Raw genomic sequence first — 19948 nt, forward strand, 5'->3', positions numbered from 1 at the left:
AAAATAAAATACATAGGATCACAAAGATAACATGGACCAATGTCATAGAGGACAAGAGGAAAGAGATAGGCTGTCATCTGACTTGTTCAAGGAAATACACATGCAGATGATAAAGTTACAAATCTACCAAAATATCAAATTAATGCTATTGAAATGAGATGGGAAAACTAACATTTCCTTTGCTCTAAAAATAATGCTGGAACAAACCAAATTTTTTGTACTTAAATGTTTCCTTGCTAAAGATGGAGCATCCCAATCCTATAATGCATATGACTGCGATTATTTTTATATCTATTTTTACATGATTGACTCTCTTTCTTGCCTGATGACATCTGATTTTAGAGTTCTAATTTTATATGACCAATATGTTACTCCAACAGTTGCTGCTTAGGAGATCTGACTCCAGAAACAGAAGGGAAGGGATGCCTAGAAGCCATGGCACTTCTCAATGGTTCATTATTACCTTGTGCTTTAACCTTCCCTCCTCTCCCTCAGCCTAAATAAAACACATGATGCCTTCCAATTAGAACGCAGGCAGGTGACTGAGTAGCTACTGATTTGTTCCAAATCTCCTGGACTTAAAAAGGGAGACTATTGATATCAAAGCACTTATGCCAAAAATATGAAATAACTCTGCCCAAGGAAGAGGAAAGCCCAAGTAAGTGAATAATTAAGTTTATATATGATACCAATATCCAAAATCAATATGGTCCTAAATTTGAGAAAAAAAAGTCCAATTAATTCTGTCTCAATGACTTTTATTGCAGTTTAAAAATAGAAGCTAATGGGGTTAATTGGGCAAATATTCAAAATCCTCTTGCACCTTATTTAAATAGCTCTCTATGACTGACATTTCATGCCAAATGTTTCTCACATCACTAGAACTATTCTCCAGATCTTCAAACAATTCAGAATGCTTCCTAAAAATATTGTAGTCTTAGTATTTATTTTTTTGTTGCATTATCTATGATTAAAATCTTTTGAGCATAAAGATAGAATGACAGTTTAAAATTGCATGATTTTTTATTTCCTTAAAACAAGATTCGTTTTGGACCTTATAATATATAATAATGATGAATTAAAATTAAAATGTTGATATAAATTAATAATTTATCCTGTAAGTCTTATTTGTAAATTGTTGTTTGTATGCTGATTTCTCCATTAGACAGTGAGCTCCTGGAGGGTAGAGATGTTTCACTTTTCTTTGTATTCTCAGGGCTGAGAATGGTGCCTTGCACAAACTAAGAGCTTAATAAATGCTAACTGATTTGATTTTCAATTGTGAGAGATAACTATTTTTATAAAGAAAAAAACCAAACTGTAGAGAAATGCTAAAAAATAAATGTTTCATTTCATTGATGGCATCACTGCATTATAATTGTCTGCCTATGCTTCCTTGACTCCTTTTCCTCCTCTTGTTCCCTAACTGTGGACATTTCCTAAGATTTATTCCTTATCTCTTTATTTTCCATCAGTGACTCTGTGTGGTTTCAACTCTAGGAACATAATGCCTACCTGCCTCCCCTCCAAATTCCTCCTAGGAGAAGCTCATCACCTGAAATCTCATCATCCTATAGAATGACTCAGCTTTTGCTACCCAATACATTTCAGATACTAGCTGTGTGACCCTGGGCAAGTCACTTAACTCTGTTTGCCTCAGTTTCCTCATCTGTAAAATGAGTTGGAGAAGGAAATAGCAAACTACTCTGGTATCTTTGCCAAGAAAACCCCAAAGTGGCGTTACAAAAAGTCAGACACCACTGAACAACAAACCTTTTCAGCCCCCTCTGTTGCTTCTCCCTTCTGACTGGAAGCCAAGAGGACAGAAGAATAAAGTCCCCTCAAAGCCTTTCTTTGGAGAGGGCTCGGAATCTAGCAGGTAACTTCATTTTCTATCTGTGTTCCTGCCTGTTTTCAACTACTTGACTGTCATGCTAGCCAGTACCTCCCAGATCCCTTTCAGCTGCCTTTTGTGTATTGTCTTCTCCCATTAGGCTGTAAGCTCCTTGATAACAGGGACTTTTTAAAAAAAATTTGCATCCCCAGTGCTTGGCACAAAGCCTGATCTATAGTAGGTACTTAACAAATACTCACTATTGACTATCTATTTATGTATACGCACTCACTCAGATGGAAAACAATCGATTCTAGTGGCTTCAACTATAACCTGATTTCTCTCTGGAGGTCCTTTTCTAGTTGATGGACAGTTCATCTTGCATAGTCCTGTGGATCATCTTAATTTCTAAATGCTGTTGAAAAAAACTGGCTTCCCTAGCAATTGGGAATGATGCTCAAAGGCTTATAAAACTGGGCATACCCTTTGACTCCGCAGTACCACTACTAGGTCTGGATCCCAAAGAAGTCAAAGAGAAAGGAAAAGGACCTATTTGTATAAAAATATTTATAGTGGTTCTTTTGGGGGTGGTAAAGAAAAATATTGGAAATTGAAGGAATGCCCATCCATTGGAGGATGGCTGAATAAGATGTGGTATATGATTGTGATGGATACTCTTGTTCTATAAGAAATGATGAACAAGATGTTTTGAAAAAACTTGGGAAGACACATGAACTGATGTAGAGTAACTGGGCAGAACACCAAGGGAACACTGTACACAGTAACAGTAATGTCGTACAATAATCAACTATGAATGACTTAGCTTTTCATAGCAATACAATGAACCACGACAGTTCAAAGGACTCATGATGAAAAATGCTATCCACCTCCAGAGGAAGAACTGATGGAGTCTGAATGTAAATCAAAGCATATTATTTGTCACTGTATGTGTGCCTGTGTGTGTGTGTGTTTCAGAGTCTGTTTTCTTTCACAATAGGACTAATATGGAAATATCATTTGCATGATTGCACATGTATAACATAAATCAACTTGCTTACCATCTCAAGGGGAGGGAAGAGAGAGTAGGAGGGAAAGAGTTTAGAACTCACAATTTTGGGAAAAATGTTAGATTGCTTTTACATGTAATTGGGGAAAAAAGGATTATTAAAAAAAAAAACAAAACTAAACAACCCCCAAAACTGGTTCCCCTGCCCTGAGTTCTGCTGAAAAGACAGCTGGACTTGGAAGCAGAAGACCTCTTTGCATCCATACTGCCCTTCATAAGATGATCAACTTGGCCAAGTCATTTAATACCTTTGAGAGTCAGTTTCCTCATCTGCAAAAAGAGATCTCTAAAGCCCCTTCTAGCTCTCAATTATGTGATTATAACATTCTTATGGTAATAATGATGGTACCAATAGTATCCTGGTATCAATATTATCTTAATTACTCAGACTTAACACTCAGTACTCTCCCCTGATCAGAGACAGCGTGCCTTAGGGACTCTCTAAACCTTGGTTTCCTCATCCGTAAGTGGGTTTAGCTAGCCTCTAAAGTTCTGTCCAGCTCTTAATCTTTGATGCTATGATATTCTATAGTCACTATGTAAATAAATACTGTTAATTAGTCCTTTGAAATACTTGTCTATCTCTATCTCTTCCATTCCATGCACATACCATCAACCTAGTCACAGTCTGAACTGCGGCAAAGCTTGTCCCAACTAGTCTCTCTGCCTTCAGCCTTCGCACATTCCCCACAATCTCTATGGAACATCAACACCAGGTGAAATTTCTTAAAGTACCTCTATCATCGTGTCATCCTCCCCTACTAAAAACAAAAAACAAAGAAAACTTAAGTAGCTCTTCCTTTGCCTATAGAAAAATGCCCAAACTACTGTCCTGGCATTTGATCCCCAGGCAAACTGGATACTTTGTAGCTGTCCAGCTACCACGACAACACAAATTCCCTTGCCAATACCGTTACTGTTCCCTATTTATTCCAGATTTAACTCATAATTTTCAATACACTTAGAATTTATTTCCATGTCCTCTGTATTTATCTACATTTTACCCATCCACTTCTAATGAAATTTTCCCGAGGCATATCGATCTCATTTCTCTGAACTTTAGCAGTGTCCTACACAAATTAGCTCTTGTCTTGAATTTTTATTTGACTGATTTACATGTACAAGTCTTACAATATTGTAACTGATGAAACTATAAGTTCTTAGAGGGCAGGGGTCATGACATACTTCTCGAGTATTCTTCATAATACTGAGTAAATGCATCATGCATCAGCTTGAGATAATCAGCTTTCCAGCTTTTTCTCTTGTTGAATAATACATTTCCCTATAGGTCAAATACAGTTAGTACAAATATGGTTGCAATGAAAAATTCTGTCTAACAAGAAAGCTATTCTAAGCCACCGTTAATGGTCTACTTTGACAATATGATGAAACAAAATCCCCCTAGGACAAAAGAAATGAGATGACAGTCTTATTGGTTGTGATAATGTGAGTTAGCCCATCTTATTTTCAAGAAAAATACCACATGAATAAATGTGATGAATAAAATATGGTTGGCTTTCATTCTAGAATGGGGTATTTCATATATACATATATATACACACATGTATACATACAGACACACACATGTATATATGTGTCTCTGTGTATACATATATGAAAAATTTAAAGAACTACTCATCTCAGATATAAAACTAAACATCAAACTCAAGAACTAGAATAATGATCACCTTTTTAGATAAAGTTACTTATGCCAAAATCAGCCTAGGCATGGAGCCAGTAGGGAAAAATTCCTTTTTCTTTTTTCCCTCTGCTGGAGGCAGCAGAGGTTGTAAAGAAGGTGGCAGTGCAAGTGTCCCAGACACAGGCCTTTCCCTTGTGGACTAGGGTATGAAAGGTCTAGCCATGTGAGAGAATGGAAGAGAGCACCAGGGATTCTCCTGTCTCCTGAAGGTGGTTACCCTCCTGGACCAACAAGTTAAGCAATCACCTGGAGGATCCAAAGTCCAACTCTAAGCCAAGGCAGAGAGTTGGTTCATATGCTAAAATAAATTTCTCTGCTTCTTATATTATATCTATGCCTGATGAGAAAGCTTCTGAAAACAAATTGTACTGTTGGAATTAATCTTCTTTGTTAACTGAGCCATTCTGGTATTTTCATAGGGATTTCATTAAAGAAAAAAAGTGAAGTGAGGATTATTTTTTTAATAAAGATTAAAATTAAATGGCTGGCTTCATCTCTAACAAATAAAATACTTTAATAAATAATGAGACTTTGATCTTAAGCATATTCCCAAATTTGGGGAGTAGGTGTAGTTAGAAAATGAAAGAAATTAACAAGAATATAATGAGTAGTTTCTCACTTTGAATACTTTGACAGTTTTAATTAGCAAGGATTAGAAATGTCAAAAATTACATTTCCTATATATTATAAATTTAAACTTCAAAAATAAACATTTTAATTTTTTTCAAAGTTCAATTTCATTTTTAATATGTGGAATTTTTTAAAAACACTTTTAACTATTCATTTTTTGTTATGATAATTTTTATATTGTGGTTGAAGGCAGGGTGTGGGGTATTGACTTGATTTTTCAAATACATTGCCTCAAATAAAAAAAACAAACAAATATAGTTTGACACTATTAATCACCACTTCTTGCATAACTCTCCTTTTCTGGCTTCAGAGAAATCTTTCTATCCTAGTTCTGATTTTCTTCCCACCTTAGCCAGTTCTCTGTCATCTTCCCAATTTTCAAACGAGGTGAACTGAAATTTTGAAGCAGTAGATTGGAACCAAATTTCTTTTCACCCATCAATTTTCATTCATGATTTCAATAATAATAAGAAAGCATAAAAAAGGAAAGCACAGGACATTCTTCACAAATGGTCATTTTCATAATTCACATTAGTGAATTATGGCAAACCTGAGGCAATATGGACCGTAAAGAACATACCTATTAATTCCTTATTTCTGACATCTAAGGCCATGTTCCGTAAAGCTGTTGCAACTGCACATACCACTCGATCATTGTCTATTCGCAGCAACTCCACAAGGATCGGCAGACCTTTTTCTTTTCGGACAGCAGCACGAATGTATACTGACCACTGAGAGAGAGAGAAAGAGAGAGAGAGAGAAAGAGAGAGAGAGAGAGAGAGAGAGAGAGAGAGAGAGAGAGAACGCTGTTTATAAATATTGTAATATTGTTGTTCATTTTTTTTTCCCTCAGATGTAAAGGAGCTTGTGTTAATATATTACACTTAATGCTTTGGGAACATTGCTGAACATTTCTCTCCTCCAAAAAAAAAGGGTTTCAATTATACTCCATGCCACTCTTTCCATTTTGTGAATTTGTGGGTTATTTAATAATGTATTTGCAGTGCTCTGAAATGTAGGCATCTAAGAAGAGAAGGTGGATTAAGGAAAATTTAAAACCAATGGGAAATTTTTTAAAAATATGAGAAAAGACCTCTGGGGAAAGGAAGACTGAGAATTTGAATGTGGAGCACATTTACAAAGGAAAGAGGGGATGGTTCCTGGAAGATACTTGCAGAGAGTGTTAGGAAACAATTGACTGGGGAAATAGTCAGAAAATAAATTAGAGAGAGGGAGAAATGGAGGATGGCAAGTGATAAGTAAGTCAGGGACTATAAATCAGGAAACAGATTTTACTTTATTCTTTGTACCCTGAGATCAGTAGCTCCAGAATCATCATTTTGCAAACTTTTAAATGAAGAAATATATAAAAGTTAGCTTTGGCCTCTCATATGACTTTGTGGAATCCTTCTTATAACTAATGTGTAACAAATTCACAGGATCATAGAGTTAGAGTTGGAAGGGACCTTGGAAATCATCCACCTCAATCTCTCATTTTATAGGTGAAAAAACTGGGGTCTGAAGAGGTAAAGTTGTGTCTGACAAAATGAAAGCTCCTTCAGGTCAGTTTCATTTTCGTCTTTGCATCCCCAGTGTTTAGCATAGTGCTTGGTTTATAGTAGACACTTAGTAAATGCTTATTTATTGATTACCCAAAAGTATTGGGATTTGAACTCAGATTCTCTGACTCTAAATCCAGGGATCCCTTCCTAATCCTATCCTAAATTTGAGATATTAGAATGGTAAAGCCACCATAGTTGTTTTGATGGAATCCAATAATATCCATCTTTAATTTATAGAAATGGTAAATACAATATGTGTGTGCATGTGTGTATGCATGTGTGTGTGTGGTGTATAAGATGGAGCACTGACACAAAAATAAATGAATTAAAATGTGCCACCTATTGACATTAGGTTCACATTGCACTGTTAGAGAACACTACCCATAAAATTAGGTTAGTGGCAAAGGATATTTTTTTAGTTCGTGGCAATTATTTTTTTCTGGAGTGGCAGGTTCCACTTTTTTATATCTTCTCTCCCCTAGGTCTCATAGAAAAAGAAACTTAACATATACTTTTTATTTCCCCCTCCCCCCAAGCTGGCTCTCACCTGTGGCAGGCAGGGTGCCCCCTCTGGCAGTGTACGTAGGGCATGAACCATGCCTGCCACATCCTCCTCACAGCCCTGCATGAAATACGAGATTTAAAAAAAAAAGGAAAAGAAAAAGAAAAAAAAACTTCATCCCATCCTATATTAGTAATGACACACACAGACTCATCATTCTTGACTCAGGCCATGCATCCGTTTCACATCATTTTCTTAGGGGAAGCCTGGGGCAGCTAAATGTGCCTGCTTTTAGCTAGGGCTAAAACTCATTGCTTCCTACGCCTCATTCCCATGAGGCATTAAGAGTAATAGCAGGAAAGCTTCAATACTGAAAAGGGGAAAGAGTTAGAAGTTCCATATCAGAGTTCAAAAAGTTTGCACCTTTTGAATAGAGATTGTTTCATTCTTTGTACTTATATTTCCAGTGCTTCACTTAGGGCCTGGCACACACTAGGCATTTAAAAATTTTTTTGCTTAACTGGTCAAGGATAAAAGATTGGATTATTTTGATCAAAGATCAAGATCTGATTCTTCCCTAAAACTAAAAGTACCATAGTCACAAACTACAGAAGGGAAAGAAAATAGAAATCAGAGTTGTATCATGGTATGTGTCATACCAGTATACTTTCTTGATTCCCTTTGAAAAGGAGCTGGGACATAAATAATAAAAAAGTTAATGAAGACATAATTTTGCTCTGAGATACACATTTGCAACTACTTTTTATGATCTTGGTGGAAATCACAAAGACTAGGGAGATGAGAGCTATGACCTTTATTCAATTTTTAGTTCAATCCTTTCTATGTTGCAGATGCTATGAGTTTTGTCCCACTAACTGAGAGTCCTCCAAGGTTGTCCACAGCCCTCTTCCCTTCTTTTTATACGTCTTCCCAGTGAGTTCATTTTATACATTGCCATAATGCAGATGACCCCCTCATTTATGTATCTCTGGTCTTGACCTGTCTCCTTAGCTACAACCTCACATTTCTAACTATCTAGGGGCTGGCTCCAGGAATATGTATTAATGGCACCTCAAACACACAATTTCCAACATAGAGCTCATCACTTCATCCAAAAGCTGTCATCTTCCCCAACTTTATTTATCCATATTATCATCCAAGGTTTAAACTACTGGAGGGCAGGGATAATATCTTTTTAAAATCTTTGTCTATCATAGAGACTCACACATATAAAACATTTAATGAATGTTGATGGATCAATGAATGGTTCTACAGTGACTATTTTATGCCCTTTTCATTATGTTCATTTTCTTTACTTGTATGGAATCCTTATTTGTAAAGAATAGATATAGTTTTTTAATTGTTGACATTTCCTGTGTCTTTTTTAGCCTACATTAAAAAATCACAATAGTATTTGTTTGGCACATTAGCATATATATTCAGTAGAATTTGCATGCAAAGTCTTTGGTAAATATTCAGAAGTTCAACAAAAATGTTTTGTAACCAATAAACTTCTTAACTCCTTTAATCTAGGCTATTTTCTTCATGTTACAGAAGAAAAAAATCATTATAGAAACATATGTACATATATATATATATACAGTACTCATATTATGTATTTATATATACAGCTAGGTGATACAATGAATAGTCTTGGACTTGGAGTTAGGAAAACCCGAGTTCAAATCCAGCCTCAGATACGGATAAGCGATGTAACCATGGACAACTTAACCTCACTCAACCTCAGTTTCCTCACTGTCAAGTGGGGATATTAATAACATTTACCTCTCAGCATTATTGTGAGGATAAAATGAGATAATATTTATAAAGTATTTTGTAAACTTTCAAGTGCTGTATAAATGCTATAAGGATAATAATTATTATCTCATTTTCTTGCTGTTTTTACCTTGAAGGAAGCACAATTTTTATCAGCATTTTTCCAAATGTTTTTATCTTCCTTAGTCATCTTTGATAAGATAGACTTCTGTCCCAGGATATAGGTTAGAAATGAAAATAAACTGACTCTTCCTTGTTCAAAATAACCGCAATTCAAAATACATAATTGGAATTCAAACTAAAAATGAAGACTGTGATAGTATACTGTTAAAAGTTCTACTAACAGTAATTTTAATTAACATAACATTTTAAAAGTTGTACTAAACTTTTATATTATTTTAAAGTTAGAATGAGATTGTTACAGGTTTATTGATTGATGGGGTATACATGTTAAAGTATAAGAGTTTTTTACTTAAAAGGTAAATTATTCATGAAAGGTCTGTTAAAGTGATTTCCTATAAAACACTGTCCCAATATTGACTGTTAGTGTAAATTTAGAGGTTTTTTAAACTGGTTGCTTCATCTGTAAAAATTGCAGTACTGGATGTGACAGCTTTCTATCTACATGGAGGGTTCCAGGAACCTATCACTTCATCTTTATTTGGTAATTCAGAATGACTTGAAGATCCTAACATGCTTCATTCAGGATCAAGTAGAAGCGTGACCATACTGGTGCCGTTTGTCCTGATCCCAAGACATACACTGAAATTTTTATGTATGATAGATAAATCTCTGTCATCAGCTTACTTGGTTAAGTGATTTGCCCACAATTGTACATGGAATAACTATTTGAACCTAAAATTTTCCTGAATCTATGCTCAGTCATTGTTATATTATAGTAGATTCTCCCTCAAAAAACGATTAATTTGTTCTTTCTGGTTCTTTGTATTCAGGATAAAGAGGAGCTGATCCTAAAATAATGCTCTGAATATTAACAGCAATACAGAATAATACTCAAAGCTAGTTGCAAAATAAAAGTCAGAAAAATGAAAAGAAAAAAAGAAAGTGAGGTACCAGAAACTAAAAAATGTTCTAAGTTTGGTAGTAGCAGTCCCTAAAATTTAATACTTGGGTAGTGTTTTCACTACCTTCAAACCATTTTTAAGATTTTGTTTTCCTCCTGTCGCTAGACCTTTCCTAGGCATTTTCTCCCATTTTATAACAACTCTATTGAATGTTAAGATAGGAGGAGACTGCCACAAAAAGCTGACATAACACAATTTTACTTAGCAGTGGAAGTGGAACCCCAGTGTTTACTGGAACACGTAAGTAAATGGTTGGCAACTTGTTAAAGTCCAATAATCACGAGCAAATTAACAGGCAAGTGCTCAGTCAGAACTAGCCTGTTTTATATTTTTTAAATTTAGTTCATGATCGTGATCATCTTCATTAGGGGACACTAGCACATTAAAAACACTGATAATAAAAATTGCTATGCTACTCATCACTGTCGGGCATTATCACAGGTTTAAGTTTGGATTTCAATTGAGGGAGGGTACTAGTAATAACTGACTTTTATGTATAGTACTTTGAAGTTTACAGCTCCTGTTATATACAATATCTCACTTGAGTTTCAAGAGGTTGGTATTATAATTGCAATTATCCTCATTTATAGATGAGTTAACTGAGGCTCCCAGGATGTTAAATGGTTGGCCCATCAGCTCAGTTAGTATCAGAGGCAGGGTTACAACCCCAGGTTTCTGCTGCCTTCAAATCTAGAACTTTCTCTCCTATGTCAAGCTGGCAGGTAGAATTTTTCCCCTTTCATTCTTCAAGTATTGCTGTTGGTTTGAATTTATGACAATTCACTAATTCCTTAAGTCAAAATTCATTCAGAGAGATGTCATAAAGTAAGTGCTATCTAGCAGGGAGTAAAAGGCATTCTAAATAGTGAAAGCTGTATGCTGAGTAGCATACAATAAAACCAGTTAATATGATAAACTGATGAACATTTGGGACTTTGTCAAAGAACAACAGTTACTCTTCCCCCGCCCCCACAAACCCCCGGTCAAGTTAATAGAACTGAAAATTCTAAGCATCATGAAACATACTTATGAAATGCTGCAAATATAACCTTCCCAAACAAGAAGGTTTTTTGCAAAATGGCCCCCACTTGCTTTGAGATAGGAAAAAATAAATAAGGTTATGCTTTTGTTAACTATATCTCCCACCCCCCAATATTTACTTCCCTGTAAAAGTAATTTTGAAGGCACATTCAACTAGATAAAAATCCCCCAAACAATCTTAAGGATCAGTAACTTTCAATTAAAAAACATGTCCTAGAAAAATGACCTTTCTTGGAAGTAAACAGATTTTTTATTTTGAAAGTTGTAGAATATTAGAGATGTCACAAAATACATGAATTTGAAATTTATAAATGTCCTTTTAGTAGCTAAGCATGACACTGTCAAATGCATTGTCTACTGAGCTGTAGGAAGCTCTAATTCAGTGTCTCTAGGGTTTTCCTGATGACAAAGCTTTGTGACTGCTTTGTTAAAAGGTGAGAATTTGACATCAAGGAAGGCACCAGTGACCCTTTGCTTCTCATACTGGACCCTCTCCAAATATTTGGGATGATTCTCAACAAAGTGCAGTCTTTGACCTATGGGGCAGCATCTGCCAGCTGTGAACAGAAGGTACCAATGAAGCTTCTACAAAAACACCACCATCATTTCTGGCTTAATAATTGTCTTGAAAAAAAGTCTACTGGCCAAAGTGGAAAACTCTACATTTTAAAATAAGACTTTTAAAAATCCTGCAAAACTGGATTTAGTATAGAATAGAAAAAAGCAGGGTTTTACTGTGAAAGAACTTCCTTCTCTGACATGCTCATGAGAGACTCAGACCTGACTTACAAAATTTGACAGCCCTGTCATGGTGATTCAGCCACTATCATAGCATCAAAGTTATCTAGTCACACCACCTTCAGCTGAGGATTCAGGAAAGTCTGTTAATCACATCAGCCAGCTCTGGAGAGTTAGAAAATAGAAAGAAACTACACTCTGAAAACCAGGAACTGTCCGTCCATTTCTCTAAACTTCCAATTAGGCCAAAATCTCCTGCAAGAAATTAATACCTGACATATTTCAAGAATATTTAAATAGAGATGGTTCTTTTAGACCTATACAACGTTATTTTTTCTTCCATGCACAAATGGTAGCTTATTATGAGTAATAATGACAGTAGTGGCTTAAATTTCTACAGAACATTTTGGGATACAGAGTATTTTACATTTATTAACCTCATTTTATCAAAAAAGATTTATAATTGGAAGGGATACAGAGGTCACTCATCCCAAATGGAGGTCTGACAAGGTATTGAATTACAGAAATAATAATTATTTAAAGAACTGACATTTATATAATGTTTTAAGGTTTACAAAGTGCTTCACAATATTATCTCACTTGATCGTTATAACAGTCCTAGAAGGTGGGTGCTATTACTATCTTCCTTTTACAGATGAGAAAACTGAGGCAGGGAGTGTTTAAGTGACTTGTAAAAGTCACACAGTGAGGGTCTGAGGCTAGATTTGAACTCAAATCCTCCTGCCTCCAGGTCCAGTGCTCTATCCATATTATACCACCTAGCTGCTTCTAAAGTCAAAGGTAAGGGGAACCCATTATTTGAGTCAGTCTGTGGTTATTTCAAGTAGACTAGGTTTCTTTTCCCCTATTTTCATCCTAAAGCATTCCTACATTTTCACTTGCCAGGATTACAATTAGTCAAAACTTGCTAATTTGGCCAAAAGAAAAAAAATATGGAACATCAAAGATTACATTACAGTTTTAAAAATTATCTGTACCATACTACTCCATTAATGTATAATTAGTTAATAGATTAATATTTAAATAATTATTGAATGTATCATACCATGAAAGGAAAATAAACACTTGTTAGAATAGACTTGTAAACATAAATCAGGGGGGAAAATTTCATTATATGCAGATGTCTAAGAGCTATGTCCTTACAAGTTTCTCTTTTACTATCTCCTACTTGGGTAAAACAGATGTGTTTCTTTGGGATTAATTTGAGGTTTTTATAAAGTTCCTGTCTACTTTTAAGTTTTTAATAGCTTTAGGTTGTAAATAGAATAAAATACAACTAATAGATCATAGTTAAAGTCATATTTATTTAAGCTTAGGTAAACTACACTCCATAACTGTAAAAATCATATTGCTGGTATAATACTGAGATAAACAGAAAGTGACTACCGAAGATGGGAAGGTGAATAGGACTGAAATTTCTATCAGCTAGAAACAGAAAATTTACCATTTTCCCTATCACAATGCCATCATATTTCTATCATATTCACAGCCTGTTATTACTGTTTAAAAGCTAAAAGTTTTTAAGATACACAACCATGTTATAAAGACACTTCTTTTTATTTAAACTGTAATATATAAAATTTACTTCTATTCAATAAAAGTCTTCAGATAAGGACATTTGTATAGTGCTAGCAGCATGCAATGCATGGGGATTTTAAATTAGTAGATACACTTTTGATCCTGGTCTTAAATTTTAAAGATCATATAAAAAGACAAAACAACTAAATTCTTGCTTTTATCATAAAAACACATTTTGAAGGGCTCTGGATTTGAGTGACTGAGATGGGAACCTACTGTGCGACCTTAGGCAAGTCACCCTCTCTGGGTCCCAGTTTTCTCCTCTATAAAATGGAGATCATAATACTGGGATTTGGAGACTCCTTAATATCATAATTAGTGAGACACCTTGTTGTGTTTTAGCCATTCAGAGCAGGAAGTAGAAAAATATATTCTACCCCTAGCCCCTAAGTTCACTTGAAAAAATAACAGCATGGCATGTGAAAAATAAATATGAATATTTATATGGTGATGGCCCTGGCCTAGTTAGGGAGATCATCCATGGAATTAATTTTTCTGTTTCAGTGCTCCCTTTTTTAATGTCAGCAGTCAACTATTGACTCTCTTGCTTAAAGGCAATACCACAAGACCTTCTATCCATAAGGGCCCATCTTTCCAATAAATCATCAACTTGCCTTTGCCAGTAGGTATAATTTACCTCACATATTCATTTTTAATTCTCGCACACTATCATTGTGGATTAGCATATATTTTCAGTCTTAAAATGGTTCCACAGTGAAATGAAAGAGGAGAAATGTTGACAACAGAATATTTAAAGGTAAGCGATGCTGGCACTTCCTTGAAAATAAACTGTAGTTATATTAATGTCCATTTCTTTAATTTTTCTGTCCAGCACTTTGTTGTTCCTAGTTCTATTAAGGTCAGTGCTTTTTTGGGTCCAAAGAAGAGGGGAAAAAATCAGGTATTTTGTTAAGGAACAAATGGAAAATTAGATAAATCAGAAACCTAATCTGCTTTGTAGATGTACATTTTCAAGAGAAATGATATCGTTTCAAAACACAAATAAAATTCCTGAATATTCCAAGTAAACTGTACTAAGGAAATTGAGTGATTTGTAACAGGGGTAGTATCAACAATGAATTAAAGTAATTTTGAGAGGTGTCCAAGAAAGCTACATTTCTATTTTGTCCCCTAATATGTCCTGAGATGTTTAAGATGGGAAATGTAGAGAATCCAAAAACCTTTTGAGCAGCTGAATCAATAGAGAGCCATATTCTTGCCCAATGATACATTTCATTTCATTAAGATACCTGTTCTACATGAAAATTACAGGTGAGTTTTAGCCCATTCTGCCATCCTAACCTTCTTAGCATAGAACACACCCATTGCCTGAGTGTCTTCCAGTCAGGGAGGTAAAGGATGTGGCATTTTTGCTTGTGAGGAACTCAGAAATTGGAGGTTGCCCAAATTATGATAATATGGTACATCAGTCTCAATGAGACTCATTTTCTGGTCTAAGCCTCTGAGTCAAGCTGATCGATACCCTCCACAGCTAGGCTATTACCAGAAAAGCAGAATTATAGAGGTAAGCATGGAGAAGGAAAATAACTGTGATCATGAAATAAAGTGGCAATATGATAGGACCCCTTAGGAAGTTTTTTTCCCCTTTTTTTTTAAAAGTAGAGGGAAAACAAAGCTGAAGGAAAAACTGGAAGAAGAGGAACAGTTGTTATTGTTTTTTGTTCATGAAGAGGGCCAATTTCATCATGAGGGTGATGCCTTGCACATGAATTGGTTTTAAGAGAGGCAGAGCTGCACAAAGTCATTGTAGTCCAGTGGCAAAACAGAGGTCAAGATGACTGGCAATGGCCCAGGATGAAGTGGGTGAAAAAGAAACTAGGCACATTTTATGACTGTGATATTGGGCTCCTATGTCTAGGTCATATCTAAATGATAAATGTCCAGGCAAAAGACAATTTGTGGATACCTTCAAATCCTAGGGAAATAAGGTAAACTTTCCCCCTTCTAATATTTTTTCCATGTGCCTATATAGAACACCTTTCTTTAGACTACTTAATTACTACATTACTTTCAATACTAAATAAGGGGATTTTTTTCAAGGCAGACATCTTTATATTTATCCCACAGAAAATCACACGTGTGTGTGTGTGTATGTGTGTGTGTGTGTGTGTGTGTGTCAGTGCATCTGCATGTATGTATATCTATAAAGATTTAGGGCTATTAGAAACTTTAAAGGTCATCTATTCCAACATTTTCATTTTAGAGGTAAGGGAAGTGAGGTCAAAGGCAATTGGATGACCAATATTATATAAATAATAAGTGACAGAAGAGCTAGAAATTGTTCTTGAGATTTTGGATTCCAAATTCAGTGCTCTTTCCACTATACCGGTATTTTTCATCAATATAATTAAGGAGAAAAAAGATAACAGATAAAAGCTTAGAGGAATTCAGTAACAAATGGCATAGAGGGCACAGTTATCCTATCTGCAGATGGCACAAATTTGGCAGGAATGTTGAAAGACAGAATTAGGATTTAACAAGATTGTAACAGGCTAGATTGGACCAAATCTAACAAAAGGAAATTTAAGGAGTTTTCATGTAAAGTTGCATATATAGGTTCAGAAAATTCTCCTCACAAGGAGAGGATGAGGAGATCTCATTAGGTAATGATTACTCTGGAAAAGACCCCGGAGATTTAGTACACTGAAAGCTCAGTATGAGACAACAGCGTGATAAGATAGCCAAGAAAACTAACGTGATCTTAGGCTATATTAAAACAAATCCAGGAAAAAGGAGCTGACAATTTTGCTGTTTTCTGCTCCACTCAGACCACATCTGAAGCACTGGGCTCTCTCTGGGGCTCCACATTTTGTCAATATTGCCTGATAAGCTGGAGATGATCCAGAGAAAGGGAACCATTATGGTGAAGTGCTTCAAGTTTATGCCATATAAATTAAAGAACTAGTTGAAGGAACTAGAGATATTTAGCACGGAGAACAGAAGACTCAGGGGGAATGTGGTAGCTGTTTGCATGTATTTGAAGGCTGTCAAGTGGAAGATGGATTAGATCTGTTCTGTTTGACCCTTGAGGGTAGCACTGACAGATGAGTAAAAGTTGGAAAGAGGTGAATTTAAGTTTGATGTCAGAAAAAAAAAATGCTAACAACCCCAAAGGAGAATGGATTGCCACAGAAAATCATAGGGTCTTCCTCATTGTGGGGGGTCTTCAGATATATCATAGAGGGGGGCTACTTGTTAGACATATAAAGTAAGAATTGGATTAAATGGCTGCTGGGGTCTGAAATTCAGTGAACGGTTTCATTCTGCTTCTTCTTCTCGCTGACTTTGTCTTGTCAGTATGGGTGACCTGCAATGTCATTTCTTTACTACCTCTGCCTCACTAGCTTTAAACTCTCCTTTAGCATACTGTCTTTTCTCATTAGAATGTAAACTCTCTGACGCTTAGCATAGTGACTGGCACGTAGTAAGTGTCTGTTATTGACTTGACCTTCCATCTGTCATTATTTTAAAACAAGCTATATTCATTTCCTTCTGGAAAAGACACAATGGGGGTAAGACCAAATACAGGCTCACTGCTAACAGAGTTAGGCACAGAGTCAGGAAATGCCTACGTTCAGATCTAGCATTTGACTCTCATAAGCCAGGAGACCCTGGAAAAATTACTCACTCCTCTGCGCCTCAGTTTTCTCACCTGTAAATTGAGATTTAATAAAATCTGTAATACCTACATCAAAGCATTATAGCAAAGGACAAATGAGATAATGCATGCAAGAGGACTTAGCAAACCATAAAGTTGTATATTCAAGTGCATATATCCTTTGACAATAATGAACAATATTTCAAAAATGCTATGAAGTTATGGTGTAGTATAATTACAAAAATGAATGTAAAGCAAATCGCATCATTTTTCTGTCACTATATTTAAATATACTGTGACTACTTCTCATATACTAGCTATCTTCCAGTATCTCTGAAAAAATGTAATAGTTCCTTTTAAACATGTGTTTATATAATATTTTCCCCAATTATATGCTAAAACAATTTTTAACATTTAAAAAAATTTTGAGATCAAAATTCTTTCCCTCCCTCCCTTAATTTAATGGATTCTTAAGAGAAATACTTAATATAAATTTGCTTGAGTTTAAAAATTAAGTTCAATTGGTCTTTCAAAATAGTTATTTAAAATGAATATATGATGTTAATTTGGTAGAATTTTTACTACATTTTCCATATCTAGATCTTCATTTTTTCCCTAAGTATTAGTTACAAATTCAGACATTTTCTTATGAGTAATAGGTCATACCTTCCAGCTACCTGCAGCCAAATTCTGCAGGGCACCTGCTGCACCTTCTAGAGTGTCCGGGTTTGAGCACTCGGAAAGAAGTGTGAGGTAGGGTTTGACTATTGAAGGGTGCCACAGCATCTGGATTCCTTTTGGTGGTTCTGCACAGTCAGGCAGAGGTCCTACTCCATCCCACTGTGAAAGAAAAATATGATGCAAAACATCCATTACAAAATTTCCTTGATACTTCTTTAGCAGATGGACTAGGTGTCCAATATTATGTACTGTGCTTCCAAGAGATTAATATCATCAGCAATCAGATGTCTACATCTTTCAGACATAATTTGATACAAGAGATGAGTTTTAAGTTAACAAAAATAATTTGTTTTAGAGCTTATGTCAAGCAAAGAAGCAAACTACAGAATGACTGAATCAATCAGAGACGTTTGCTGTAGCTCCATGCATAACACTGAAAACTTATCGTGAAGCAACTTACAGAGTTAGGGTGACCCTACCCCTTATTTTCTCTCATGTAGCTTTTATTGGATTTAAAAAATTCAAAGGACCTAGCCTAACAAGAATGAAAGACAAGTAGTATTTCTACTAACAGAGTGATTTACTTAGAAAAATCGATGGTCTCATTTATGTTTCTAGGAAGGACAAAATAATCATGTCACCATTTTGATTAGGTCAGAATAAAACAATTACAAGCTGTTTGCCCTGAGTTTGTTAAAGTGTATATTTTAAAAATTACTCAGTTAGAGTTAATAAAACACCCTAAAGACATCTTTATTATGTAGTCTCTAAATTTTACCTTTGAAAGGACATCAGAGATTACCTACCAAAACATGTCTACTAATAATTCAATATATAACTGATTGAAAAAAATCCTTAATTCTGAGAATTTTATTTATAAGAACATTTGGACAAATATTGTCTTATTATTAAGTAGAAGTTGAAATGTTAATATATGCTAATTATTAAAGAGAGAAAAAAGTCTTTTACTGTCATATGGAATATCAAGTATTTCATCATTTTTCTTGAATAGGCAAAAGACTAGCATATTAATTAAAGAATTTGCTTTTCTTTAGATTATAATAAAACTTAATCTTTTATATTAATCTCAGTCTTAACATCAAGGAAATGTCTATTTTTCCATTAGAGTTAATTAAAAAAAAAACATTGCCAATCAAATTCAGCATTATAACAAGGCAACTGTAAGGAAAGAGTTTCTTCTCAATAATAGTCCATGGTCAGGCCATACAAAGTTGATTTTGTACCTGTGTACTATGTTTCATTTGAACTAACAGACCTTTATCTTTTTCAAGCCAAACGTTAAAAAAAAGTACAAATAGAAAGTGAACTGGCCCTGTAAGAGTGTATCGGTTTCATTATTTGAGAATGACAGCTCTGATACAGGATTCATTACATTTGGACAGATAGGAACATCAAGGGGAGGGCAGCATCACTCGGTGGCATTATCAGCTTCCACGAGGCAGTAGTAAAATTGGCTGCTCAAAGGAAAGAAGCTCAATGGTATTAAACCCATCTCCTAGTGCAATGGAGAAAGCAAAATAAATATTTTTAATCCCTTCTGTGTCTAATTTATCATCTTTTGGAAGAAGCATAGTTACCTATAATTTTTCATGACTGCCTTTTGATATAAGATAGGATGTGATGATTATGCAGCCTTTCACTTGGTATGGACAGTGATGCTTATTTGCTCTTGATAAAAAGTCCATACTGGCACATGATCGAATCCTTTTGTGATTAATTGCATTTTGTAGGAATGGGAAGACAGCATAGATGAGAATGTCCTCTAACACAAAAAGTACTTTTGATAGATTCTGTGTTATAACATCACATGGGGACGAGGTGGAGGAGTGGATGGAGTGTTGAGCTTGGAGTCAGGAAGACATCTTTCTGAGTTCAAATCTGGTCTCAGATGCTAGCTGTGTGACCCTGGAAGAGTCACTTAACCCTGTTTTCCTCAGTTTCCTCATCTATAAAATGAGCTGGAGAAGGAAATGGAAAACCACTCCAGCAGCTTTGCCAAGAAAACCCAAATGGGGTCCCACTGAGTCAGAAATGACATATACTATAGAAATTGTATAACTAGAATATTGGCATAGGTGAAAAAAGTTGTATT

General features: G+C 35.2%; 1 protein-coding gene across 4 annotated transcripts in view; it reads right to left on the reverse strand.

The window, feature by feature from the left end:
- The window catches only part of CTNND2 (catenin delta 2), a 1167955-nt gene that overhangs the window by 120429 nt on the left and 1027578 nt on the right, over positions 1-19948 (reverse strand). For 3 of the 4 annotated variants that reach the window (XM_072605432.1, XM_072605429.1, XM_072605430.1), the window contains 3 exons: positions 17821-17994; positions 7342-7416; positions 5813-5963 (listed from right to left, as the gene is read on the reverse strand). In XM_072605432.1, coding sequence (XP_072461533.1) covers positions 5813-5963; positions 7342-7416; positions 17821-17994 — 400 coding nt within the window. The remainder of the gene's footprint in view (positions 1-5812; positions 5964-7341; positions 7417-17820; positions 17995-19948) is intronic. The other variant, XM_072605431.1, reaches the window with a different exon arrangement.

This window comes from Notamacropus eugenii, chromosome 4 (genome assembly GCF_028372415.1).
Source record: "Notamacropus eugenii isolate mMacEug1 chromosome 4, mMacEug1.pri_v2, whole genome shotgun sequence".
NCBI lineage: Eukaryota > Metazoa > Chordata > Mammalia > Diprotodontia > Macropodidae > Notamacropus > Notamacropus eugenii.